The sequence below is a fragment of the Lates calcarifer genome, unplaced genomic scaffold (genome assembly GCF_001640805.2).
Source record: "Lates calcarifer isolate ASB-BC8 unplaced genomic scaffold, TLL_Latcal_v3 _unitig_664_quiver_869, whole genome shotgun sequence".
NCBI classification, from domain to species: Eukaryota; Metazoa; Chordata; class Actinopteri; family Centropomidae; genus Lates; species Lates calcarifer.
In genome coordinates this window covers 15,553-38,410 of record NW_026117888.1, presented here as the reverse complement: position 1 = coordinate 38,410, position 22,858 = coordinate 15,553, and the positions used below count along the sequence as shown (strand labels likewise).

Here is a 22,858-nt window from a genome sequence, read left to right as displayed (position 1 = left end):
ATGATTTCCACTTCTAAAATCCTAGGACAAGTAGCTTTAGACTCAGGTTTTAATATGGATACATTGTCATGTATGTAAGTGGATACATTCTTGGTTAAAAACAACTCAGCAAGAGACAGTTTTCAAGCACTTGAGGTTAGTTAGTTAGTTAGCTAGCAGAAGCAAATGAACTCTGCCAGTGACAGCTGTCATTTCAGTCAGTAAAACTGATGATTTAGGTAAAGAGGAGAATAGGTTGTTTTGAATACTTCTATGTGAAAGGATATGGATTTGCTATGGATATGTCACTAATAAATCTGCCGCAGTTATCATTGTAAAGAGGTTGACAGGCATAGCACAGCAACGGTAAATAAGCAGGGGAGGGGCTTAGCAAAGGTCATCTACTCATGGCCACAGTGGCCACTGTTGAGCAAAAGTTACATAAGCTCGCTTCAAAGAGTAAAATTTCATTTTGAGTCCAGCCATTTTTGCTGAAATGTGGTGTGTGGAAGAGTATAATAGAAATAATTGCAAGCATAGAGCAGATAGTTCTCAGGTAGACAGAGGGTCACAACAGCACTTGAATGAAGAAGTCTCTAGGTGGCTAGGGGCACCTTGCAGGATTAAGTGTTTAGGCATCTCCCCACTTCTGTATCTTTTAAATAAAGGCCAGCCACAGCATGGTCAGGGCCATCACCAGCAGCCCTGACAGAAAGAAAGACATCCGGGAGTGCTTGAGCCTGGCTGGGTTTAGCTCACATGGGTTATCCAAGCTCCTTCCCTCCTCTGGCACATTGATAGCCACCCTTAGAGTGTGACCATGAGCTTGTTCTTCCTCCTCTTCCTCCTCCTCCTCCGCATCATCATCAACCCAATCAACCTCACTGTCCTCATTGTCTTCCAGTAGGCAGTCATGTCTGTACAGTGGTGGCCCCCCTGGCACTGGGGACAAACTATATGCTCTTACCTTGTGTCCGAACAGAGACTGCCTCCCTCGCTGTGCTCAGCAGCAGCAGACCAAGAGAGACAGATAACAATGAACACAGAAGTGGAATATGGTCAACTGACAGGAGAGGGAGGAAGGGGGATAGAGGGACAAGGAAATGGAGGAAGGAGATGCTGTAGGGAAGGTACAAGAAAGGAAGGCTATGGAGGGTAATTAGCAGGGAGGGGACATGCGTTCGTCCCTGCAATCCCTTGTCTCATACAACTTTTAATGAAGTTGTTTCTGTTGTTGCCAGAGAGAAAAATAATAACATGTACAGACAATTCGCTTCACTTCAAAAATCACACAGTTACTCCATGCCATGAGCTTTGGGGAGCCATAGATAAATGCCATACGTAAGTTACTGATATATGGAACAGGATAAATCTGTTTTTTGCTTCTGTGTGATTATAATTGTGACAGTTGCAGAGGCTATAGATGGTTCCATTTGAAACCAACAAACTGTTGTATGGACCCAGACTGTGTGTGATCTTACAGAGGAATTAAAACAACCCTATAAATACTCCTTCCAGTCTGTCAACTATATGGGTACATTGAGGGAAGTGACCATTTGCTAAAGCCCTACCCTAATGAGCAATTGTCCAGTCATAGTTTAACAACTGTAACTATACAAAGCAGCTCTGGTTTGGATTTGTCCACATGATAAAATGGAACGCATGGGTCACTAGTCAGATCAATACTAGGCATCTAAAAACTATGGTATGTCTTAATCATTGCCTTTCCAAAGCTAAATATAAAAGAGCAGTGTATTTATCTGCTCTTAGGAAAGCCAGTAACATTGACATGCTTAGATTACTAGCTTACTATCTACAGTGGTAATGTAGCATTACCTCTGTAGACATGAGTTAGCATATCATTAATTAATCAAATGATATAGAGTTATAGGTGATGTTAGAAAATGCCCTGTGTAAGACATAGTTCAGACACATTAGTGGCCCTCTCTGGCTATTTATGGATTTGGTGAAGTTTGACCTTTTCTAGTGTGAAAGTGAAAAATATTTTTATATTTTGCCTGTATTGGTTTGCAAGTGTTTTTTTTCTGTACTTTTATTCCAGAGCTAACTAGCTCTACCCTGCAATAAAAAAAAAAAAAGTTTCTCCTTTATTTCCATGACTTCTACATGGATTGTCAACTGGCCAGGAAGCTGACTTTTTGCCTCAGTTTGCACCGAGTTAGCATGATATTGTGTATGCAGCCATCAAATGCACATTTAAGATCCTTTGCTGGGCTTTCATTTTGATATTTAATTCACATTTTTAAGTCAGTCAAACTAGGAGTTAATAAGGTAGGTGACTACAGCTGCTAAAATCTGGTAGCCACAGTTGACCATTCAGCTGCAAAAGTCTATGGTCACTGACAAAAAATGTGATGCCTACTTTGGTCTGCGAATTAAAGGGACCATTTTTTCAAGAAGTACCACATAATTTGAAGGTGGCAAATCTGCCACTGTTACCATTACATACTGCATGCAGTGCTGCGGAGTGGAAAGCTCAACAGGTGTAGCAGCAGTAACTAAGGTAAGGGGGCATAGCAGAAGGGTAATTACTACTGTTTGAAATAATTTGAACATAACTGTTTCCACTCTAACTAAGCTATGATTGTTGAAACAAAGAGGGAGGAGGACTGTGAACTGATTTATTATTGACAACAGGCCTTATGTAAAATGTTCATTTAAACACTGAAATCAAATCATTAGTCCGAGAATAAGCTCTAACTGAGTTACTCAGACAGAAAAACAGCCACTGAAAGATTCTGTAGTTTGTAAAAAAGAGGGCAGGGACAGTAAGGTGGTTTAATCAAGCTGCACCTTTGACAGAGCTATGATGGCAAAAGGGGAAGGAAGGAAGGGGGGGAAGAGGAGTGAACTGAGGATTAATAAATCTCTGCTCCATGGTGGGAGTACAACAGGCATTTTCTGACAGCTAAGTCAGCTATCTGATAGCTAGTGCAAACCATTTTGGCAGTGTAAAGTTGTCCAAATGCCAGCAGGAAGGAGAGAACACCAGAAAATCTGACTGGTATGGGCTGGCAAAACCATAATATGTCATCTGCATTGCTTTACAATGCACCAACAGACTGTCAATTATCTTGGCATCTTGGCATTAACTCTGGAAGAGCTTGCCATGAATCACCTTTTTACGGTACTTCTGCGGAGGTGATGGGGATGTAGTATTGCACACAAGGCAAGATCTGTGTTTAGGCCTGCAAGAATCTAACAGCTCAGGGAGAATCTAAGAATTTCCACCTGGCAGATGGTGACGCAATGGAGACTATTTCTGTTTCTTCATTTCATGTGTCATCATAATTCCTAGCATTCAGCAATATAGCAATATAAAATTACCAAAACTGTGCCTCAGGTGAAAAAAATCGTTGTTGCTGGATTTTTGAGTATTAAAAAAGGAAGATGGTTATTGTGCAGGACCCCATGTCTGGGATAGAAACTGTGTCTTCAAATTTTGGGTGGGAGACAACAGCACATTGGAGGACTGAGATCCTCTCTGACCTTCAGTGTCATTGTCTGAGCGAACAGGAAAAGATGGTGGAAGCTGTGAGGAAGAGGATGGAGTTGTTGGGGATTTAACTAGGGCCCAAACAGGCCCAGACTTCACAGAGTAAGGGGAAGGAGAGGAAAACAGACGGGGCAGAGGTACAAGACAGAGACAAAGAAAGGACACATAAAGACATCCAGGTAGGGACAGATACAGAGAAGTGGATTTGGAGGGTGAGACAGAAGAGGGGGTAGGGGGGGAAGGGGATGGGTGTCAGTCCTCTGGCTACTAATCATTGTTCTTTAACTTATTTCCCTGTGTTCTTCTGCCTCTCACTCTTTCATTGATCACATCAGGCACAAGAGTCATGCGAATACATTATTAGGACTAACCCAGCCATGCGATTGATTGGCACATCAGGCAAGATGACAAAGCTTGCAGTAGCCATTCACAGAGCAAAGGCAGTGGTAAGGGCGTGAGCTTAGGGTTAAAGGGAGTGGGATCCAGGACAAGGCACCTACAAAGGTGCCAGTATGCTTCAAACAATTGTTGTCGTTTCCGACTTCATTTCAGGCAGACTGCATCTAACAGTTTCTGCAACTTTTCCAAAACCAACGTGATAAAGTGATCGGACAGGTGTGTGGAGGTGAGAAGGTATGCAGTTTTAATCTGTCTTACAAACTCTTTTTTCCATTTTTCACACAACTACTTCTGTCACTTTTCTTGTAAACAGCCAAGTACAGCACCATGAAGAGATTGTCCCAAGGTATCCACCCTTGAACCCATAAATCATCAAGTCTTGTTCCTCTCTGTGATGGCAAAGCTCTACACCTTCAAGTGTGCATGTGTTTCCATTTGGGACAAGTATAAGCACCTCTGCCTTTTGATATGTTCAGGCAACACTTACACGGACTAGTTGGTTTGAAGCATACTGAACCCTTTTTGCTGCAGCTGAGCACAGTCTGCTTAAGTTGGATAGCTGCTTATTAAAAGTAGGCCATGGCCATAGCCTTCAAGTGCCATTCTTTATATTGCTCATGAAGAAACGCTGGACAGTGTTGACCTTCTGCAGCCTGTGTCAGAAAGTACTAGATCAGAGCATCTTTACCTCAGACACGCCATCAACTACTCTGTGTGCAGGTACAACTGTGGGCATCTTCCCCTGCACACACATACACACACATGCCATCTTCACATTGGCAAAAATAAAAAAAAAATGTCTAAAAAAAAGTGTAGTCTAGTCCCTCTGTGACTGCAGTTATTGTCATGCTAAAGCAGTGGAATGATATGGAGAGAGCCAACAGCACCACCAAGTGGAGGACCAGTGAGCAGTTCTAGATGATTAAGTACATTGTGGACATCTGCTCTATTCTTCATGGACAACAACAATATATTTATGTTCAATACCATATGCATGTATGTGTCTTTCCCATAACATATCTCCATGCAGGTCTGTACATATTGTAAACATTATACACAAATAGTGGGAACTTACACCTAAAGACTGGTAAGATCTGATAACTAACCATACAAACCATACAACCATGCAAAGCGAACAACTGCTGTTGTCTTTGTAGTATTTCCTTTGTGGTAATCTGATTCATTTTAATTTGTGTGGTATTATGCAATACTACAGGAAAAAATTAAAACCTCACATTTTTAATGCCGATAGAAGAACCCTCTGTCAAAAATTTAATTGAAATCCTTTAATATTTCCTTTGATATTGGTTATGCATTGCTTGTTCTTAAAACAGTGTGTGTCTTTAATTGACACACACAGGCATTGACCTCCACTCAGATGTCCTCATATCTGAGTATAGGTGGAGCACTGGTGTGTACAGATAGCCCCTTTTCAGTTGACATTTTGACTTGTCATGGCATTAAAAGCCCAGCTGTTACTGATAACATTAACAATGGCACTGCTCTGTTTAAATGTCCCAGCAAGTCATGACACTGTGACTGTGAGCCATCTTGAACAGTATCAGAAACCTAAAACTGAAGCAACTACATGGATTTTAGCCAACACTCACTTATTTTTTAACACCTGCATTTATTTCCTGGGACATGTAAAATTGTCTTCTGTGAAAAAGGCATTTAGTAAAGAATTCTGAAGCAAATGTGTAAAATAAAATTATCTTGAATTGATGTGTGACAGGGTTTTATCAAATGAAAGTAATGGGGGTCAACTTGTTTTTCCTAACACATGACCATCAGAGGTGTCTGTACAAATGTGATGATAATACATGACAAACACAGATAGATCATAGTTCCCATTGTGGGCTTGATGTCAAATTTAATCACTGTCCTAAAGTGTTTTTATAGTCTGCAGATGAGGTCTAGCTGAAGTGCCTGTTAGTAGCAAATAGCCTGCTAGTTAGTTAGATAGTATACAAAGTTTAGCCAAGAGTTTGTTCAGGGTTTCGGAGCTGCCTGCTCAAGTGACAAATTGTGTTGTGCAGTAAATACTGTGGTTTAAAGGAACAGTCTGATGTTTTAGAAAAATATGCATTTGACATGTTTTTCCTCTGAGTGTCCAGCACATAGGCTGGCTAAAGATTTAGCCTGGCTTAGCACATCTAAGACTAGTATAGCGCAAGACTGGAAGCCAAAGAAGCTGCTAGCATAGCTGTGTCACATGAAAAAGACACCTTAAGCTGACACTGTGGATGAAATGATGTGTACTCAAGAATAATCAACAGTACTGCTGCAGTGCATTTTCTTCTCAGGTTTCTGGACTCACCGCTGGTTGGAGCTGGCCATTGATGCTTGCTGTACGAAAAGGTGAATTGGTGGAAAGACGCTTGTCCCACTCACTGGGCCGAGGCTCCGGTACAGACTCCATGAAACTTCTCTTCAGCTCACTGATGCTAGTGTGGTGACGCATGATCTCAGTTTGGGTCTTATCCAGGTCCTTCAACGAGAATGTAAAAGTCAGAATAGGTAGATAGAAGAGACTGAATGACAATAATGGGAGAGAAAACAGGATGACAGAAAATGATTCAGTAAGATGTGAATGAAATGGGTGAAAAGGGAGTAAAAAGAGCATGGCACGCTACTGAAAATGTACTTTTATATAATGAAATGAAATGAACAGCCAACAATAATGAATCTTCCAATGTGGAAAAAGAAGTCAATCTGCCATTCTTTCAATATGTCGACAAAAGTTTCTTTAAAATGCAGTGCAGCTTTGTGTTATTTCAAAAGCATGCACAATGATTATGTCTGTTTATTCCCAATGACACACTGAGGTCATAGAAGAAAATATTTTCAGACAAACTAGACCACCAGACTGAATTTGGAGGAGTTATCATTTATCTCCTGTGATATGTGATCCATATTTCATCCACTGAAAGTTCATGATAACAAAGATTGAGTAGCACAGGCGCTAAGTATTACTCCTGATTATTGGTTACTAATTAGGCACTGCTTCACTGGCACACAGATTATGACTTCTATCAATGCCAGGAAGAGGAGATTTGAAACAACAAGGAACACAGGAGGTTTCAAATTTCTCTGAAAAACCTGCATATGGTGAGCAGGTTTGATGGAATGCAAGTACAGGTGCAGGACAAAGGCAAATAAGGAAAAGGCAAGTTAGTCTGCACACTGAATACGGCAATCTCCCAGCAATTTCAGTAAATTAAGAAAGGAAGTAAAAGAAATTAAGTGGCTCGGGCTGTTTATGTATACACACCTGTTTCCATAGTGAAGGATCAACTTAAATATCTACATATATTTAAGTATACACTGTGCTATTTTTGAAGGAAACTTATGGTTGATTTGGATGATAGGTGTTGTTTTGTGTGGCACCTCCAAGCTGTCATTTTTGTCTATTTATTAGCCTGCTTTATGTTCACGTGGATTTTGATCTGACAAAGTAACTATCCAACCGTGGGTAACTACTGTATATTTAAATGACTGTTGCCAGGGTGTATAGGTGGCAGGCTGAAAAACAAATAGAGATACAACACAGACACATGGAGAAGGGGGGTGACATGTCACATAATTTGCAGGCTGAAGTCATTCCCTGATATGATATGGCTGTAAAAAGCTAAACTGAACTTAAAGAGGCCAAGATAGTAGAGCTGCATATTGCTGTATACTTGTAGGTTTGTCACTATGATGCCTTTTATCATACATGTAGTCTCTAATGCAGCCTTAAAAGAGGAAATTCACTTTATCAAGCTGTAGTAAGCACATGTCATCCCTCTCTTCTGAAATCATATGGACTCAGAATGTCATATGGCACAGTGATAACAGTAATCAGGGCGACAGAAATACAGAGTCACAGACAGACAGTAAAGCACAGCATGAGCATTGCAAGGGTCTTAGGTCCACGTAGTAAATTAATCAAATGAAAAGAGACTGGGAGTCCTCAGTAACCATGAGGACCAATGAGAACAACAGCAGCAGTGTTCAGATTCTGTTAGTGACATAACTGAGACATATACAACTGGGAAACAACCAAAAAGTATTTTCTGTTTAATCTTCTCTGTCAGTAGATCCTTTTCACAGAAGACATTTTGACTTAAACAGAGAAAACACAGGTAGAATTAATAACACTGATGATGGCTGCATTCCATTTAGATGAGCCTCTTTTATTGTGCATGCTCTCTCACTGAGATGGCTTATTAGGACACTTAATGGAATTGAGCCATCATTAATGTAACTATTTACACCTGTGCTTTTCCTGCTTTGACGCGTCAAAATGTCTGCTGAGAAGAGAGTCTGTGGACAACATGGTAAAACAGCAGGTCAGGTACTGAAACTACTGTGTGGCTGGTACGCAGAACCAACAGATTCTCACAGTCATTAACTCCCATTCATGCAAAGCCTACAAAACACAAGCCTTCTTTATTCATAGTCCTGGTTCAAATTATCATTCAATCAAATTATTATTAAATTACTGTCAGTTTGGTAATTTCCTGTAATATGTTGCATAGAGTGCACAGTGCACAGGTGGTGAGAGAGGCACAGGTGGGAGGTCCATTGAAAAGAGGCAGTGCAAAGCAAGTTGTATTTTGGTGGAAACTGTGTGTCAGACTGTACGCTGACAACAGACCACTTTCTTTTTAAGTTTATCAACAGGAGCAAATTATATATACAAAGCAAATGTGCAGCAATGATGGAATAATGCTTAAAATGTAAATAAACCATTTAAACTAATCGCGCCCCAAACAGTAGAGGCGTTTAAATCAGCATAAAAAATAGTGTTTATTGTAGTTAAAGCAGGAACACTTCCAAATTGCTAATAACAAGTGATTCTTATAGTATCTGTTGACCACAGCTGCTTTCCAATGGTATTCTGTGTCTCAGTTTATGATATGATGTGAGCATTTATGATGTGAGATACAGTAGACACACAACTGAAATAGCATCAGATTGTTGTGGTCGTACAAACCTCATCAACGTTTTTTATCGTTCATTTCTAAAATTATTGAACACATTAAATAAAAACCTGAACCACCTCCTGAGTTGCTGTGTGTTTAGATCACAGCTGTTTCAAAACCAGGACGTCAATGATGTTTTTGGATTTTTTTTTCTAACTGTAACAAGACACGCTGATGTTTGGTTTCTCTTTTAGATCCCCATCTTTACATAACTGAAGATAGACATATACAGTATATCTTCAGTTATGTAAAGATCACTTTAACAGTATTGAGTTGAAACCATTAGAACAGATTACATCTCAGACATTTTTACTTATAAATTGTTTGTTTCAGTACCTAAGACCAATCTGCAGTACCAGTTTAAACCAAAAAAGAGACCTTTCCCAATCATATATTTCATAGAATAGAAAATGACAATGACAATGTCAAAGTGAAGTGAAGCTACTTGCATGAGAATCAGAGAGGAAAATAGTGCATGCCAAGCCTTTAGGGTTAAGCTGAAAACAAGGCAAGAAATTAAGAGAAACAGAGGTGTCAAAGCAAAAGAAAATCAACACAAACTCCATGCAGGACGAAAAACATGATGGCAAACAGCCAGAACAGATAATCTGAAAACTGAAGATACAAACCTCCAACATTAAATTGCTATGCCTGATATAAATAGTTTCACCCTCAAGTTTCTTAGCTCTTTTCTGTGGGAAATTAGGAAAAAGGGAAGAGCTGGTTGAAAATAATGCAGAATTGATTCAAACATTTTAATATTTAATTTGCAATGGTGAACAGCGAGCAGCACTGACCATGGCAATGACATGAATCACAAAAAATAAAAGCGGTGTGGAGTTGCAGCTCCCGGTGTGCCCAGCTCAGCAAGTGACAAAACTGAGAATTCAGCTACACACAGCCAGTCATGTGTGAGAAGCCAGGAAGATATACTCACTGCTGTATGTGAAAGTTGCATGCTGCGCATGCAAAGGCTGCTGCAGTGCAGTGCTCAGGAGGAGAGATATCAGTGTGTGTCTGCTTGTCTGGAGGAGTCACTTCAGGAATTTGTTTATTTAATATGAAATGAAATGAAAATTGTTGAGTCTTAAACTTTCAAAAGTGATTGATTATCTTATTGATACATATGAGCTTATTCAGAATTACCCATTTTTAGTTTAGACCAATCATGTATATCAGTTAAGCACATTAATTTTTTTTTCATTCATTGGTAAACAGTCTCTTGTTTACACATTCAGCAATTACAGATCAACATTATCATTCATTTGGATTCATGTTTCTGGCCCAATATTCACCAACCTCTGAGGGAGATATCTGGCTACCAGCTGCTAAACATTCAACTCTGCTGTGTTAAATTCATCATCTACAGTATATACAGTATATCAGCATGTAATGTCTCCTTTATATAAGGTTAAGTGTTAAAAATGGCAAGATTTCTAGAATGAAGTTACAATAGTTTGAAAGAAAAGGATGTTACAAGAGCTAAATTTTATTGTTTTTTTTTTAAAGTTGTGATTTTATTAGGATTTTTATTCTCATGATATTATGACTTTCTCTAATGTTTTGATCACAGTTGCCCTAATACTCCACCAGAGAGCACTGACATTTTTTTGCTAATGTAAAATGTCCTGCTCACTGCATATTTTAAAATTCAAAATAACAAAATATAACCAAATAACCAATGTTAAGGGTTCCTTGTCAAAAATATGTATTTATATTATGGATTTATATTAAAGAAGAACATCTGCTAACATATTGTTATCAGATCTGTAAAAATAAATAAATAATAATAATATATATATTATTATATATTCTTAAAGGAGTTAAGAAGTATTATACATATAGTATTATATATATATATATATATATATAGTACTGTATAACTGTATATGTAACTGTATAATAATAATATTATTGTTATTATTATTATTATTAATAATAATAATAATAATAAAAGCTACACTTTCAATAAAGCCACTGCAGAATCCAACATTTTTGGTCACAATAATCACAGAACCATTTGCAAAATCCTGGAGGGACTGATTCAGTCAACGCTAATGGGGCTTTTCCTAAATAGAAATGAATGCATGTGAGTACATACAACAGCCACAGGTATACTCCCTCTTCCAAATTTTATTTTGTTAACCAGTGTAACTGTATCTTTGCATCTGGAGAAGAAGAAAAGTTGGTTTTATACAATAAAAATGTTTTGTAAAGGGAGTGATGGTGACCAATTTAATAACTTGCACAATCGATTTCTTCTTCATCCAAGACCAAGTTTTTATGCAGCTGATAGGATATGAACAAGCCTTCAAAGACAAACAGCCAGGAATCATAGAACAATCAAGAGATTCAAACACTTGGTGTCTCAGCAGTAAAAACAGCACCGTAAGACAACAGAAAAGCAAATTATATCTCTTGATGTGTAATTGATGTATGGATGAGGATGGTGAGTCAGCAGGAACACAGCTCAAGAGCATGCTAACCTTCCTCACTCGCACCACCTCCATCTTTGTTTTGTCCTGAGGAGAGTGCTGATCCCCCACCAAAGAAAAGACACAGTTACTGCATGTTAAGGTATAAATTCTAAAATAAAAGCCAGTACTAAAAAGATGGCCAAGCGGCCAGCATGAGAGCTAATGAATACATATATGTATATATATATGTGTATATATATATATATATATATATTATATTATTATTTAAATACAATTTGTATTAGGGTCAGCTGGTTTCAACAGCGGTTCAGTCTGATCATGCATCAAGCAAACAAACCTGGCTCTTTTTCTCTCTTTCTCTTTCCCCACTGCCGGTGGTCACAGAGGGGGAGCGCCTCCGCTCTCTCCTTGCCACTGTCTGGTAGCACAGACAAAGCTCATACATGAGGATCAATTCCAATCACAAAAAGGGATAAAACCTTCCACAAAACACTTCTGTGTCCATATAGAGCTAAAACAAAATGTTGGAATGTACTTTTCGGTTACAGTGACAAAGAAATTATATGTTACCCCACTGCTTCATTGCAGCACTTCAACACTACAGTGGTGTGTATAAAAAGCTCCATGTGAACACTTAAAGTTCAACATTCTCTTGCTCTCTCTCTTTCCTCTTCCTCGATCTCAGATTAGAGGTGCCCCATAATCTCTTCTTTATTGTTCAATAACAAACAGACTGAAATCTGGATGGTGAGTGCATTCAGAAAGTATTCAGACCCCTTCACTTTTTCCTCATTTTGTGATGTTGCAGCCTGATGCTAAAATAATCATAAAAAAAACATTTTCCCTCATCAATCTACAATTGATACCCCATAATGACAAAGGGAAAACAGATTTTTAGATTTATTTATTTATTTTTTACTTTAGCATAAGACTGCAACATAACAAATTGTGAAAAAAGTACAGGGGTCTGAATACTATCTCAGCGCACTTACATAAAACGTGTGTGTGAAAAGAGTGTGTTCACTACCTTGATTTCAGGAGTCGACTCAGGTCTCGGACTGTGGCTCTTGGTGTACCCAGCTGGCTGACTTTCCCTCTTTACCTCTGCCTTCCTGTCTGCAGAGCGATGACCTTTAGGTGTGCAGCCATCATGATGGTCAGAGCGAGGCAGAGTGGGTAGCAGCGGTGACGGGGTTGCTTCCCCTGGAGACACTGGTGACATTACAGGGGCGCTGACTGGACGAGTGGATTTATTGTCAGGAGTGGATGCCATGGCTGAAGTAGAGAGAAGAGACAATGGCCTCACTTTTAAGACAAAATATTACAGACCAATAAAATAGAAAAAAAAATGTATCTGTTGCATCTTTAATGTCATCTAAGCTTAAGATCTAAAACTGAACTGTGACCATTATGTACTTTATGTTTTCTCCAAGTATTGTAAGCCCATTTCTCAGCATACCCCAGGGAGTGTTGAATCAACTGGACTTGGTTGTAGATACTTGAGGACTTTTCACCTCTCATCCAAAAGGCTTTTTCAGTTCTGACTGACTGGTCAGGAATCCCTGGTATTTCACCTCTGTGATGTAATTAACAAGGTCATTGATGTCACTTGGTTCATTAGTGTAACAGTCATTACAGTTGTTTAGAGCCACATAAACCCAAGTGTGGATGGTTGTTAAATCTCCTGGGAAGGGATGAGGGGTCAGCATTGTAGGTGGGGGACAGGTGGTGTTGTAGACCTCCTCCTCTGCTGAGGGATGTTTTCTCTACTTTAACATAGCCTCCTTCACTTCATTTTCAAACCACCTGTCCTCTCTATACAAAATATGTATGTTGCTGTTCTCAAAGAAGTGTCACTTATACTTCAGATTACTAGGTTGTTAATGTAACCTGCTGAGTCTTGATCTGAGGATTTCATCCTCTTGTGCTGTGCTTTGTTTAAGAACAGTTTTGTTTCACCAACATATGTACTCATTTAATTGGACTGCACACACTAGATTGTTTATCACCCATCTTCAATGCTGTCTTTTTAACCCTTATGAAAGGAGAGCATAAGCACTATCAAAATGACTAGTAAATATGACTTATCAAGTTTCTGTACACTGTGGGAGAACAGTAAAACACAACTTGCCATCTGTGTCCGGTTGAAAACAAGTTCATTAAAAGCATTATCATCTGATTACTTGCTCAACCTTTTTGCTTACTGTTCTGGCTTGTATCTACAATCTTGTTCTTTTGGTCACTACCCAAAGCTCATGACCATACGTGAGGGTTTGAAAGTAGATCAGCCTTCCAGTTCAGCTCCCTCTTCACCACAATGGTCTGGCACAATGTCCACATTACTGCTGATACTGCACCAACACTCCCTCCACCCAGAGGGACCAATCCACCGTTTTCCAGCTGAGAACCAGGGTTTCAGACTTGGAGGTGCTGATGCTCATAGTGACCACTTCACACTCGGCTGCAGACCACCCCAGTGCACGCTGAGGATCACAGACTGATGAAGACAACAGAACCAAACCATCTGCAAAAAGCAGAGTTCAAGTCTGAGGTCCCAGGATCGGCCACTCTCCGCCTGAGATCCTGTCCATGAATGTCAAAAACAGGATTAGGGAAAAGGAACAACTTTGGTCCAGCACCCACTATAAATGTGTTAGACTTTGTGCTGAGAATGCAAACACAGCCCTCATTTTGTTGAGAGCCTTCTCCATGTTCACAAAGCATATGTAGACGGGATGGTCAAATTCCCATGACCCCCATTCTGACCTCCTGACCAAAGTTCAACAATCAGTCAGAGCCTTCTTTTCCAACACCCTGGAATAAACTTTACCTGGGAGGCTGGGCAGCGTGATACCCCTATAGTTGGAGCACATTTTTTGAAAATGGAATCCACCATCCCAATCTGCCACTCCACAGGTGCTGCGCCTGACTTCCATGCAACATAGAAGAGGCATGTCAGCCAAGACATCCCCACAATGTCTAGAGCCTTCAGCATCTCAGGGCCAATCTCATCCACACCCAGCACCTTGCTGCTGGGTAGCTACTTGACCATGTCAGCGACCTCTGCCAAGGATATGTGAAGCTTCCCCTGAGTCATCATACTCTGCTTCCTCCTCGAAGGATGTATTGGTCAGGTACAGGAACTCCTTTAAGTGCTCCTTCCACCTCTCAACAATATCCCCTGTCCGTGTTAGCTGTTCCCCTCCACCGGCTGAACAGTATGGTGTCTACCAGTGGGTTCTTAAGTTGGCACTTCGACAGGCCCCAACAACCTTCTGACCACAGCTCCTGCCTGCCATAATAGAGGCTTTGAACATGGCCCAGTCAGACTCCATGTCCCCAACTTCCCTTAGGATGCTTGAAAAGTTATTCCATAGATGGGAGATATAGACCACACAGACAGGGGCCTCTGCCAGATGTTCCCAGTTCACCCTTACTACTCATTTAGGTTTGCCAGGTCTGTCCAGCAGCCTTTCCCACCATCTCATCCAACTCACCACCTTCTTCAGTTTATGACCAAAGACCTAAAAAAAACTAATACCATTTAGTGCTAATTAGCAAATGTTGGGCTAGCTAACATGACAATCTATGATGGTGATCATTATACCTTTAAACAGCAGTATGTAAACATGCTGATGTTAGTGTTTAGCACAAAGCACCATTGTGCCTAACTATAGCCTCACAGAACTAACATGGCTGTAGATTCTTAGTCTTGTTATTTTCATCCAGTCATCTATGAGATGAATTTCCAATGGTACACAGCAGCAGAACAGTTGTCAGTGATTTCAAATGCAGCATTTCCTTCAAGAACTATGGTTAAAACAATGTCCTACACTGACCAACTGTGAACTGTGGAAATGAACCTGGTAAGCTGTGAACATAAAGAGAGCAAGAATTGCAAAAGAAAGAAAAGGCAGATATTAACAAGATTCTGAAGACTTTCTATGTTCTTTAGCTTAATCCACCATGGCTGGTCTGTGTTGTCAGCACAACAACAAAAAAAAAACCAGATGTTATACACAAAGTACACAAGTTACATAACGCTCTGTTCCAGATGACAGAGCTGTGGAGTAGAGAGTAATGTGTGATCAAAGAGTGAGGAGAGGGAAGAGAGGCAGAATAACTGAGAGCAGAATGAGGACAGAGGGAAAACAGAACATAAACTACATGTTGAAACTTAGTAGCTGCAACACAAGCAGCGTTTATTACATATCTGTTTATGTATGTTTTTTGGCCATTTAAGGACAGTGGCCCTTAAATGGCCTGTCAACACAACACTGAAATATTATCTTTTAAGCTTATATGCTGCACTTGTTAGCAAACAGGTGCTTAGTTACATATTACAGATTTAATTTTGTTTCTCTCCATGAGGCAAATGTACATCATTCAGCTAGTAAAGTGGGATTTTAGAGCTTTGCACTGTGGTGCAATTTTGCTATTGTCATCTACCATGTGAAACATCTTGATGTGAATGACTCATACTGCTGAAGCCTTAGTAGCTTTTAGTATTATCTTTAGCAAAATTTTTTCACACACAGTAAGGATTTTTAAAATTATCTTTTTACAGTGCAGTCACACCACAGAAGAATTATTTCACAGCCAGTATGGACAGGTGGAAGGATGACAGTGACCAATAACACACACTCAAACACACACACACACAAACAGCAGGTGGAAGAGTGTACCTCCATCCAGGCTGCGTGAGTTCCTCTTGCTGGAGGAGCGCTGGAACAGAGGAGCTGGTCTGTCGATCAGGGAGCTCGCCTGTCTGGTCTGAGCCTGAGTCCGACCACTGTAGCGAAACTTGGAGCCCAGTGCTAGGAACTTCCTTGGAGTGGTGGCCATCTCAGTGGAGGTCAGCCTGTACACAAACAACACTGATGCTTGATGATCTTGCAGCAAGCAAGCATATATGGCAAAATGTCCTCAGTCCCTTCAACTTAAATACTGCGCAGCCACATGAGCAAATTGACTGAAGAATACAATACCTAAAGAAGGTGTGATGTTCTACACACACTTTCCACAGCTTCTTGGCTGCCTTGTAATTGGGTAGTTTGAAGCCAATTGCACTCTCATACTGCTCCACCTGTTGAAACACAAAATGCTAAAAATTAGATTAATGAAATTAACTCAACGGTTTCATTCATAGTTATGGTGAGCTCAGTGTTAAACAATGAACAACAGGTGGATACATGTTAATATGAAAAAACACTGTACCTCAGATGGTCTTATTTTGATGAAGAAGCTGCTGCGTTTGTATGAGACCTTGAGGACTTTGGGCCAAGGGAAACGGTTGATCCTCAGTTTGTCTTTGTAAACCATCAGACCACTGGCACAAACCCCCAGCATGATGTCAACACCATCTAGATCCTGAGATATGCAGGGAGAGAGAAACAAAGATTTCCATTAACTATCAACAGGATGTGCAGATTTCAGAGAGCTAAGACCCGCTGAGGGAGTCTGTACTTAAAATATGGTCTCAGTCCAGTTCCAGGAAGACTGCTGTGGAGTGAAAGCTAAAATGTTTTATTTTCTCAAAGTTGTATCCAGACGATGTGCAGATTAATTTATTTGCCACTAAAAACTGTTTCTGCCTCAATAGCCATTAAACGTGATTACAGATTTGAACTGAATCTTTGATTTTTGTTATTTACAACTTGAGTTCAGTTTTATTACTTGCAAATGCTGTGGATTTGCAGATTTTATAATTAATAAATTGGAAAAGTTGTTCTTTTTGGTCTTTTTTTTCTTTTTTATATCATATTTTTATCTTTTCTTTTTCTATTTTTGTCTTGCTGCTGTAACATGTAAATTTCCCACAAGTGGGATGAATAAAGTCTATCTTATCTTATTTTATCTTATCTTATCTTGTCTTATCTCTTCTGTATAAGCAGCTTCCTTGTACCACTCACCATCATACACAGGGGGGCAGTATAGACATGTAAAAGTTCCTCCTTCTATATTTGATTTTAATCCCTGCTCTGATTCAAACAGATTGACCTGATTTCTGCTGTAAAACCTGTCACATGTCTTCCTTCTGTTCATGCACGCTTCTGTGATTCATGACATCCCTCCCCCGTCCAGCCCCCAACTCCCCCCCAGAGTAGCTCAAGAGTTGTAACTCCTCACCTTGGCCTGGTGGAGGTCCACTCCATACATGGAAAGTTTCTTGGCATTTTCCAGGAACATCAGGTCTGCCTGGGCTGGACTCATGGACCTGCCACAACACCGCAGCCAGAAACCAACAAAATCTGAAGTTACTGAGACATTTCAGGGTAGAGCAGGGGAAGGTGTCTTTGTCTTTGTGTCTTGTGTTTGTTCTCGCTTCTGATTTATATTTTATTCAAGGCCTTTTTGGTAATGTAGTTTATAGAATTAATCATTATAATAATAACTCCCACATAATTCTGAGAACGTCTTACTGCTAGAACCAAGAAAAGGACCCCTAGAACCTTCTTCAGAACAATGTACTGAAGGGGTGAATGAAATGTTAGTAAGCGTCAAGCCAGATTTAATTCGTCACCTGTTTTAATAATTTTTTCCCTCATCAATATACACTCAATATCGCATAATGACAAAGCAAAAAAAGAACTTTGGATATTTTTTGCAAATTTATTAATAAAGAAAAACAAAATATATATAAATATAAATAAAAACAAAACAAAATATATATAAATATGAAATATCACGTCCTTTACTATGACACTTGATATCCGCCCATCCCTCTTAATTGTATCTGAGATGTTTCTACATCTTGATTGGAGTGAACTGACTGGTTGCCTGAGGTAGTGTTCTGACCTGTATGTATGGTGCAGCTCCATCATTTTGTCCTCCAGCTCCTTGGTCTGACCCTGGGCCATTTTCATATCCTTAGCGTAGTCATTGCTGTGCACCTCAGGGTCATATTCGCCCAGCTCTGACTGCAGGGCGTAGGAACCCAGCAGGGCCAGAGTTACAAAGGAACAGGGAAGGCGGCCCTGCAGGATGTCCTTCCGCAGCTGGAGACACAGGTAGTACCTTCAATGCACAAACAGGGATCACATGTACTACGTATGGAAATCTGTTTTCATTATAACAGATAACTGTATGAAAGGGTCTGAGCTGCAATTCATATGGAAGACTGTGAGATGTGGTTCAAAGATCCTTAAGATTTTTTTTTGTCAAACGACTATAAAAGGATAAGACTAAGCTTTTATGCTCAATTGCACATCTCCCTATAATGTTGCTGCTGTTGCCCCAGGTGTTGCTGCTGCTTCTTTAAATATTAAAATAAAATGTACCCACCATAATTTAAAGTCAACAGTCAGCAGTCAGTCAACTGGGAACATGAAAATATACATTTATATTGTTTATAAGTTATAAATTGCACACATTTATTGTGTTAACTTGGAGTGATTTTGCATATGATAATTATGCTACTTATTGTATTGGTTTGTTGGTGATATGAATGGACTCTCTCTGCACAGTGTTGCGTGTGATTTAATGTTCTCGTGATAACAAATAAACTCAAATACACTAAGTTCCACCTTAAAACAAAGATCTCTATGTGGAAAAACCAGTCTGCTGATTAACATCAGGTATTTTAACCCTTCAATTTAATCTAGGAATAGATCAACATATGCACTCCTAAAATCACTAAACAGCCAATGCAATGTTACAATTAGCCTTCTACAAATGGAGAAACACGTTGATACAATAAAATTATATTTGTAAATCACTGGAACTCAGGTACCTTGTTATGTCTTCAGACAGCTGGGCTGGGTCCGGTGGGTAGAATTTCACATTGAAAGTGAAACTGTAGTTGGCACCTTGAGAGAAAAAAAAAAGTGTGTGTGAAAAATGTTACAAAAGACAATGAGAACACAAGATGTATTTATGGGTAAAGCCAGTCTCACCTTGTACCTGCCTGCGGATCTCCTTGGTCAGGTCCATCCAAGTCTGCTCAAGAAAATGAGAGATGTATCATGAGCACCATTCAGTGTCAGAAGTCCTTCAGCACTGAGGTGCCACAGTCAATCTAACCATCAATTACTTTTACATACTGTATAAAGAGCTTCCTTTTCTTGTCTTAATGGATTACCAAGGTCTAGCCTGTTGGATTGATACTAAGTAGCAACAGTTAGAGTCCAGTTCACCTTCATGGTAGGTGTCTCCCAGATGGCCAGGCCGTAGTAGTCTTTCTCCAGCAAGTTGAGGTGGTCACACACCTTCATGAACAGCTCCTGGCCTGTGGCATGTTTCTGACACACACACACACACACACACACACACACAAAGGGAACAAGATGCTGAGTAGTTAAACATTCACCTGCTACTGTCACAGGCCTGACATCACATACAGGACAGTGTGTTTGGTAATGCGCTCAACATGACTGAGCAGACGGAGAGAACAGCACACAGGCTTGGATGGAGCAGTGGTCCAGTGGTTTCACATTTCCCTTGCAGTGCTGTGTGTGTCATCTGATTCTGTATCACAGTTTGTGTGCACGCTTGTGTCCCTCACAGAATTACAGGTCCAGGATCAGTTCACCCAAGTTACAAAATTTAATTCTCTCATTTATGTCTACTGGTATCTCACCAGACAGACAGCAGATTTTGACATGCTTGTCTCTGATACTTCTGCCTCCGAATTAGTACAATTACAGCAACAATTATCTGCATAAACCTGGTGTAACATTAATTGTTTATAATGTGGATATGACACGTTCTGTATGACATGTTTATACTTTTAAAGTGATGTGCTCTGGTACTTTCAGTGAAAATCTATTGATTCATATGTTAAATGAGTCATTTAACCAGATGAGATAAAAGAAAAACATAAAAATACTCTTACATCCAGCTCACACTCATACAGAGTGTCGTCTAGCAGGGTGACTTTGATCTGCATGGTCTTGGGTCGGCGTGGAGCTCTAGGAGCTTTGGCCTCTTCCTCTGTCGTCTTCTCCTCCTTCTCTCCCTTACTGCCTCCTTCAGGAGCAGATTCCCTCTCCTCCTCCTTCTCCTTGTCCTCCTCCTTCTCCAGGGCAGCCTCCTCTCCTTTCTCCTTCTTGTCTTCTTCGGCCTTTCCACCCTCCTCCTCAGCTTCTTTCTTGTCTATCTGGACAGCCTGACAAAGACAGTTTGATTACAATGCAGTCTACACTTATTAATCATCAGTCTCTGTGACAGATCTACAGATTTACTACTAAAGAAATCAGTCTGTTTAAAGGGCTCTATTTCAACAGCACATTATACCTTCTGTTCACACTGAAATCCCTCGAGCTTCTTTCTTTCACTCTTTATATGTGACGGGAAGTGGGATGGTTAATTTGGTATAATTTTCATCTGCTGTTATCACAGGGGACAGACCCTGTAGAGACTGCTTCTACACACTATTTACTACTGTAATTACACCGGGGAGTAAGATTACACAAGCATCTTGGAGAGATGATGGTAGACTTTGCCTCACTTCTCAAGGTGGTTTGTGCAGTCAGCTTGTCATCCATTTCTAATGTTTCTCAGTAACATTTACTCTGTGTCTACACATAGCTATGTCAAGCATAGCATGAGCAGCATGTTAACTAAGCAGCAGCTTCAGTGCTCCATCTGTGTTTACACAGGGTGTGCAGAAGCACAATATTGAGTTGTAGGTCACGTCAGGTTTTGGTAGTGCTCAAACAATTACACTAGTTACATGCATAAAACAAAGGAGAATAAAATAAATAGAAATACGCCTCTGGGCAGGTTTAAGTGTGCAGAGCGTGACCTGTGTACAGGTCGACTGATGAACACAGGAGAAAAGCAGTTCAGAAAGACGTGTAAGTTGGATGACTGAAAAACGTTGCCATAACACTTGGCTGTTTCTGACATAAGACAGCTCATCAGACATGACATGGCTAAGTTAGAACAAAGGGGGTAATTACAACATTTAAACATGAGGGAATTAATGAAAATTCCACTTCACGTGATCACAGAGCCAAGATTTTATTTTTGGCCAAACATGACCTCATGTGTTACCTCTGGTTCAAAGGAGGATGTAGACCTACAGCAGATACAGTAAAGCCCCTTTCAGACATGTACCCCTTTATGTCAGTCTGATGCCAATTTAACACAGTCTCCTGAATAATCCACATCTTTCATTCTTCTACCTTCTGAGATTACACAGAAAGAGAATAAAATCAGTTGAAGGAATTATGAAACACTGTGCAAGAAACAATTTTAACTTCTGGGGATTGAAAACTGTCTTTCTCCTCACCATGCAACCAGAGCAAGAGAGGTTAAAAAAAACACTTGTTAGGCCTCAGTAACAAGTTCTAAAATCCATCAGCGATGTAAGAGAACAGAAGACATTTCTTACTCTGCGCTGTGCTCTCTCTTTCTCTCTCCCCATCTCTCTCTCACTCATGTCTGAGCATGAGGAACATTAATGTAAGTCACCTATGTCTGAAAACACATCACTTTATCAGATAGATAAAGCCGCCAATGTTACATAGTCCATGTACGAAAAGGGCTTAGGGGTTCTGTAGACTTGGGGTGGAGTGGTACTATGGATCCCACACTACCAATACAAAGTCTTGTTTTGAGTACACATCTGTACACATCAATATACAGATGACAAAATAATGGATCCATCACGTTGGATCCGGTCACAGTCTTATGTGAACTCTTCTAAGTGTGGCCACCTGTGTTTCTCTGCTGCTGGTGAGTGCATTCATGCAGCTATTACCTCTTACGTTCAGAAAATTCACATAACGTACATCTTATATTTACCTTTAAAAACTGTCCTGTTTTTAGACATGAATAATTAGTAATTAACAGAGAATAATAAAAATAAATGCCTCATGTTGGGCACATTAATAATGCATTCACCAGGTAAGTCAAATATTTCTCCCCTTTACATGATAGTACACTGGCTGCTTTAATGATAAAATGTATCAATAATGGGATTGATAGCAGTGATACTGGTCCTGATATTACTTGGTATTAGATTGAAACCAAATTTGGAGGCACTGCCCCTACTGTAGAAACTGATACACAGCATACAGGCTGACCTCAGCCTCAGCACTGCTTACTGAGTGCTGATCCAGGGCGACCTCTCCCTCTGTCCTCAGTTCAGGTTCAGGATCTGCGATCGGGGCTTTAGCTTCTTCTTCTTCTTCTTCCTTGTCCTCCTTCCCTCCTCCCTCACTCTCACACTGTGAGCGCCTTTTCAGGAAGGAGGAGAAGAGGCGGGAAAGGCCGCGGCCGGCAGAGTTGCGGTTGCGAGGACGGAGCTGCTCCTCCTCCGGCGAGGGCGGCCCGGCGTCCTGGCTGGCTTCCTCCTGCTGCCCTGGCTTCTTCTGGTGACTCTCGGCCTCGTCTGTTGTCATGACAACAGCTGTGGAGGTAAAGGTCAAAATCAAGTAAGAGAACAGAAAAAGCACTGTATAAATACTAATTCAGATGAGATACAGAAAGATTAAATGTTAATATCAGGTGGAAACAGAGTTGACTGTTATTTCATTTATCAGTGATTTGAACATAACACACAGTCTGGTACTTGTGATGCAGAGCAATATTGTTGAACCACAGAAACC

The 22,858-nt window shown here is 40.2% G+C and overlaps 1 protein-coding gene across 3 annotated transcripts in view; it reads right to left on the bottom strand.

Moving 5' to 3' along the window:
- The window catches only part of LOC108879441 (protein 4.1), a 40,352-nt gene extending 17,698 nt beyond the window's left edge, over positions 1-22,654 (bottom strand). For 2 of the 3 annotated variants that reach the window (XM_018670714.2, XM_051069228.1), the window contains exons 1-14: positions 22,334-22,654; positions 20,137-20,409; positions 19,439-19,543; positions 19,199-19,241; positions 19,036-19,111; positions 18,102-18,320; positions 17,433-17,520; positions 16,521-16,673; positions 16,292-16,389; positions 15,989-16,164; positions 12,331-12,578; positions 11,641-11,721; positions 9,495-9,557; positions 6,216-6,386 (exon numbers count right to left, since the gene is read on the bottom strand). In XM_018670714.2, coding sequence (XP_018526230.1) covers positions 6,216-6,386; positions 9,495-9,557; positions 11,641-11,721; positions 12,331-12,578; positions 15,989-16,164; positions 16,292-16,389; positions 16,521-16,673; positions 17,433-17,520; positions 18,102-18,320; positions 19,036-19,111; positions 19,199-19,241; positions 19,439-19,543; positions 20,137-20,409; positions 22,334-22,651 — 2,112 coding nt within the window. In that variant the 5' untranslated portion in view covers positions 22,652-22,654. Of the gene's footprint in view, positions 1-6,215; positions 6,387-9,494; positions 9,558-10,789; positions 11,400-11,640; positions 11,722-12,330; positions 12,579-15,988; positions 16,165-16,291; positions 16,390-16,520; positions 16,674-17,432; positions 17,521-18,101; positions 18,321-19,035; positions 19,112-19,198; positions 19,242-19,438; positions 19,544-20,136; positions 20,410-22,333 lie in introns of those variants that run through there. The other variant, XM_018670715.2, reaches the window with a different exon arrangement.
- Positions 22,655-22,858: the final 204 nt, after the last annotated feature.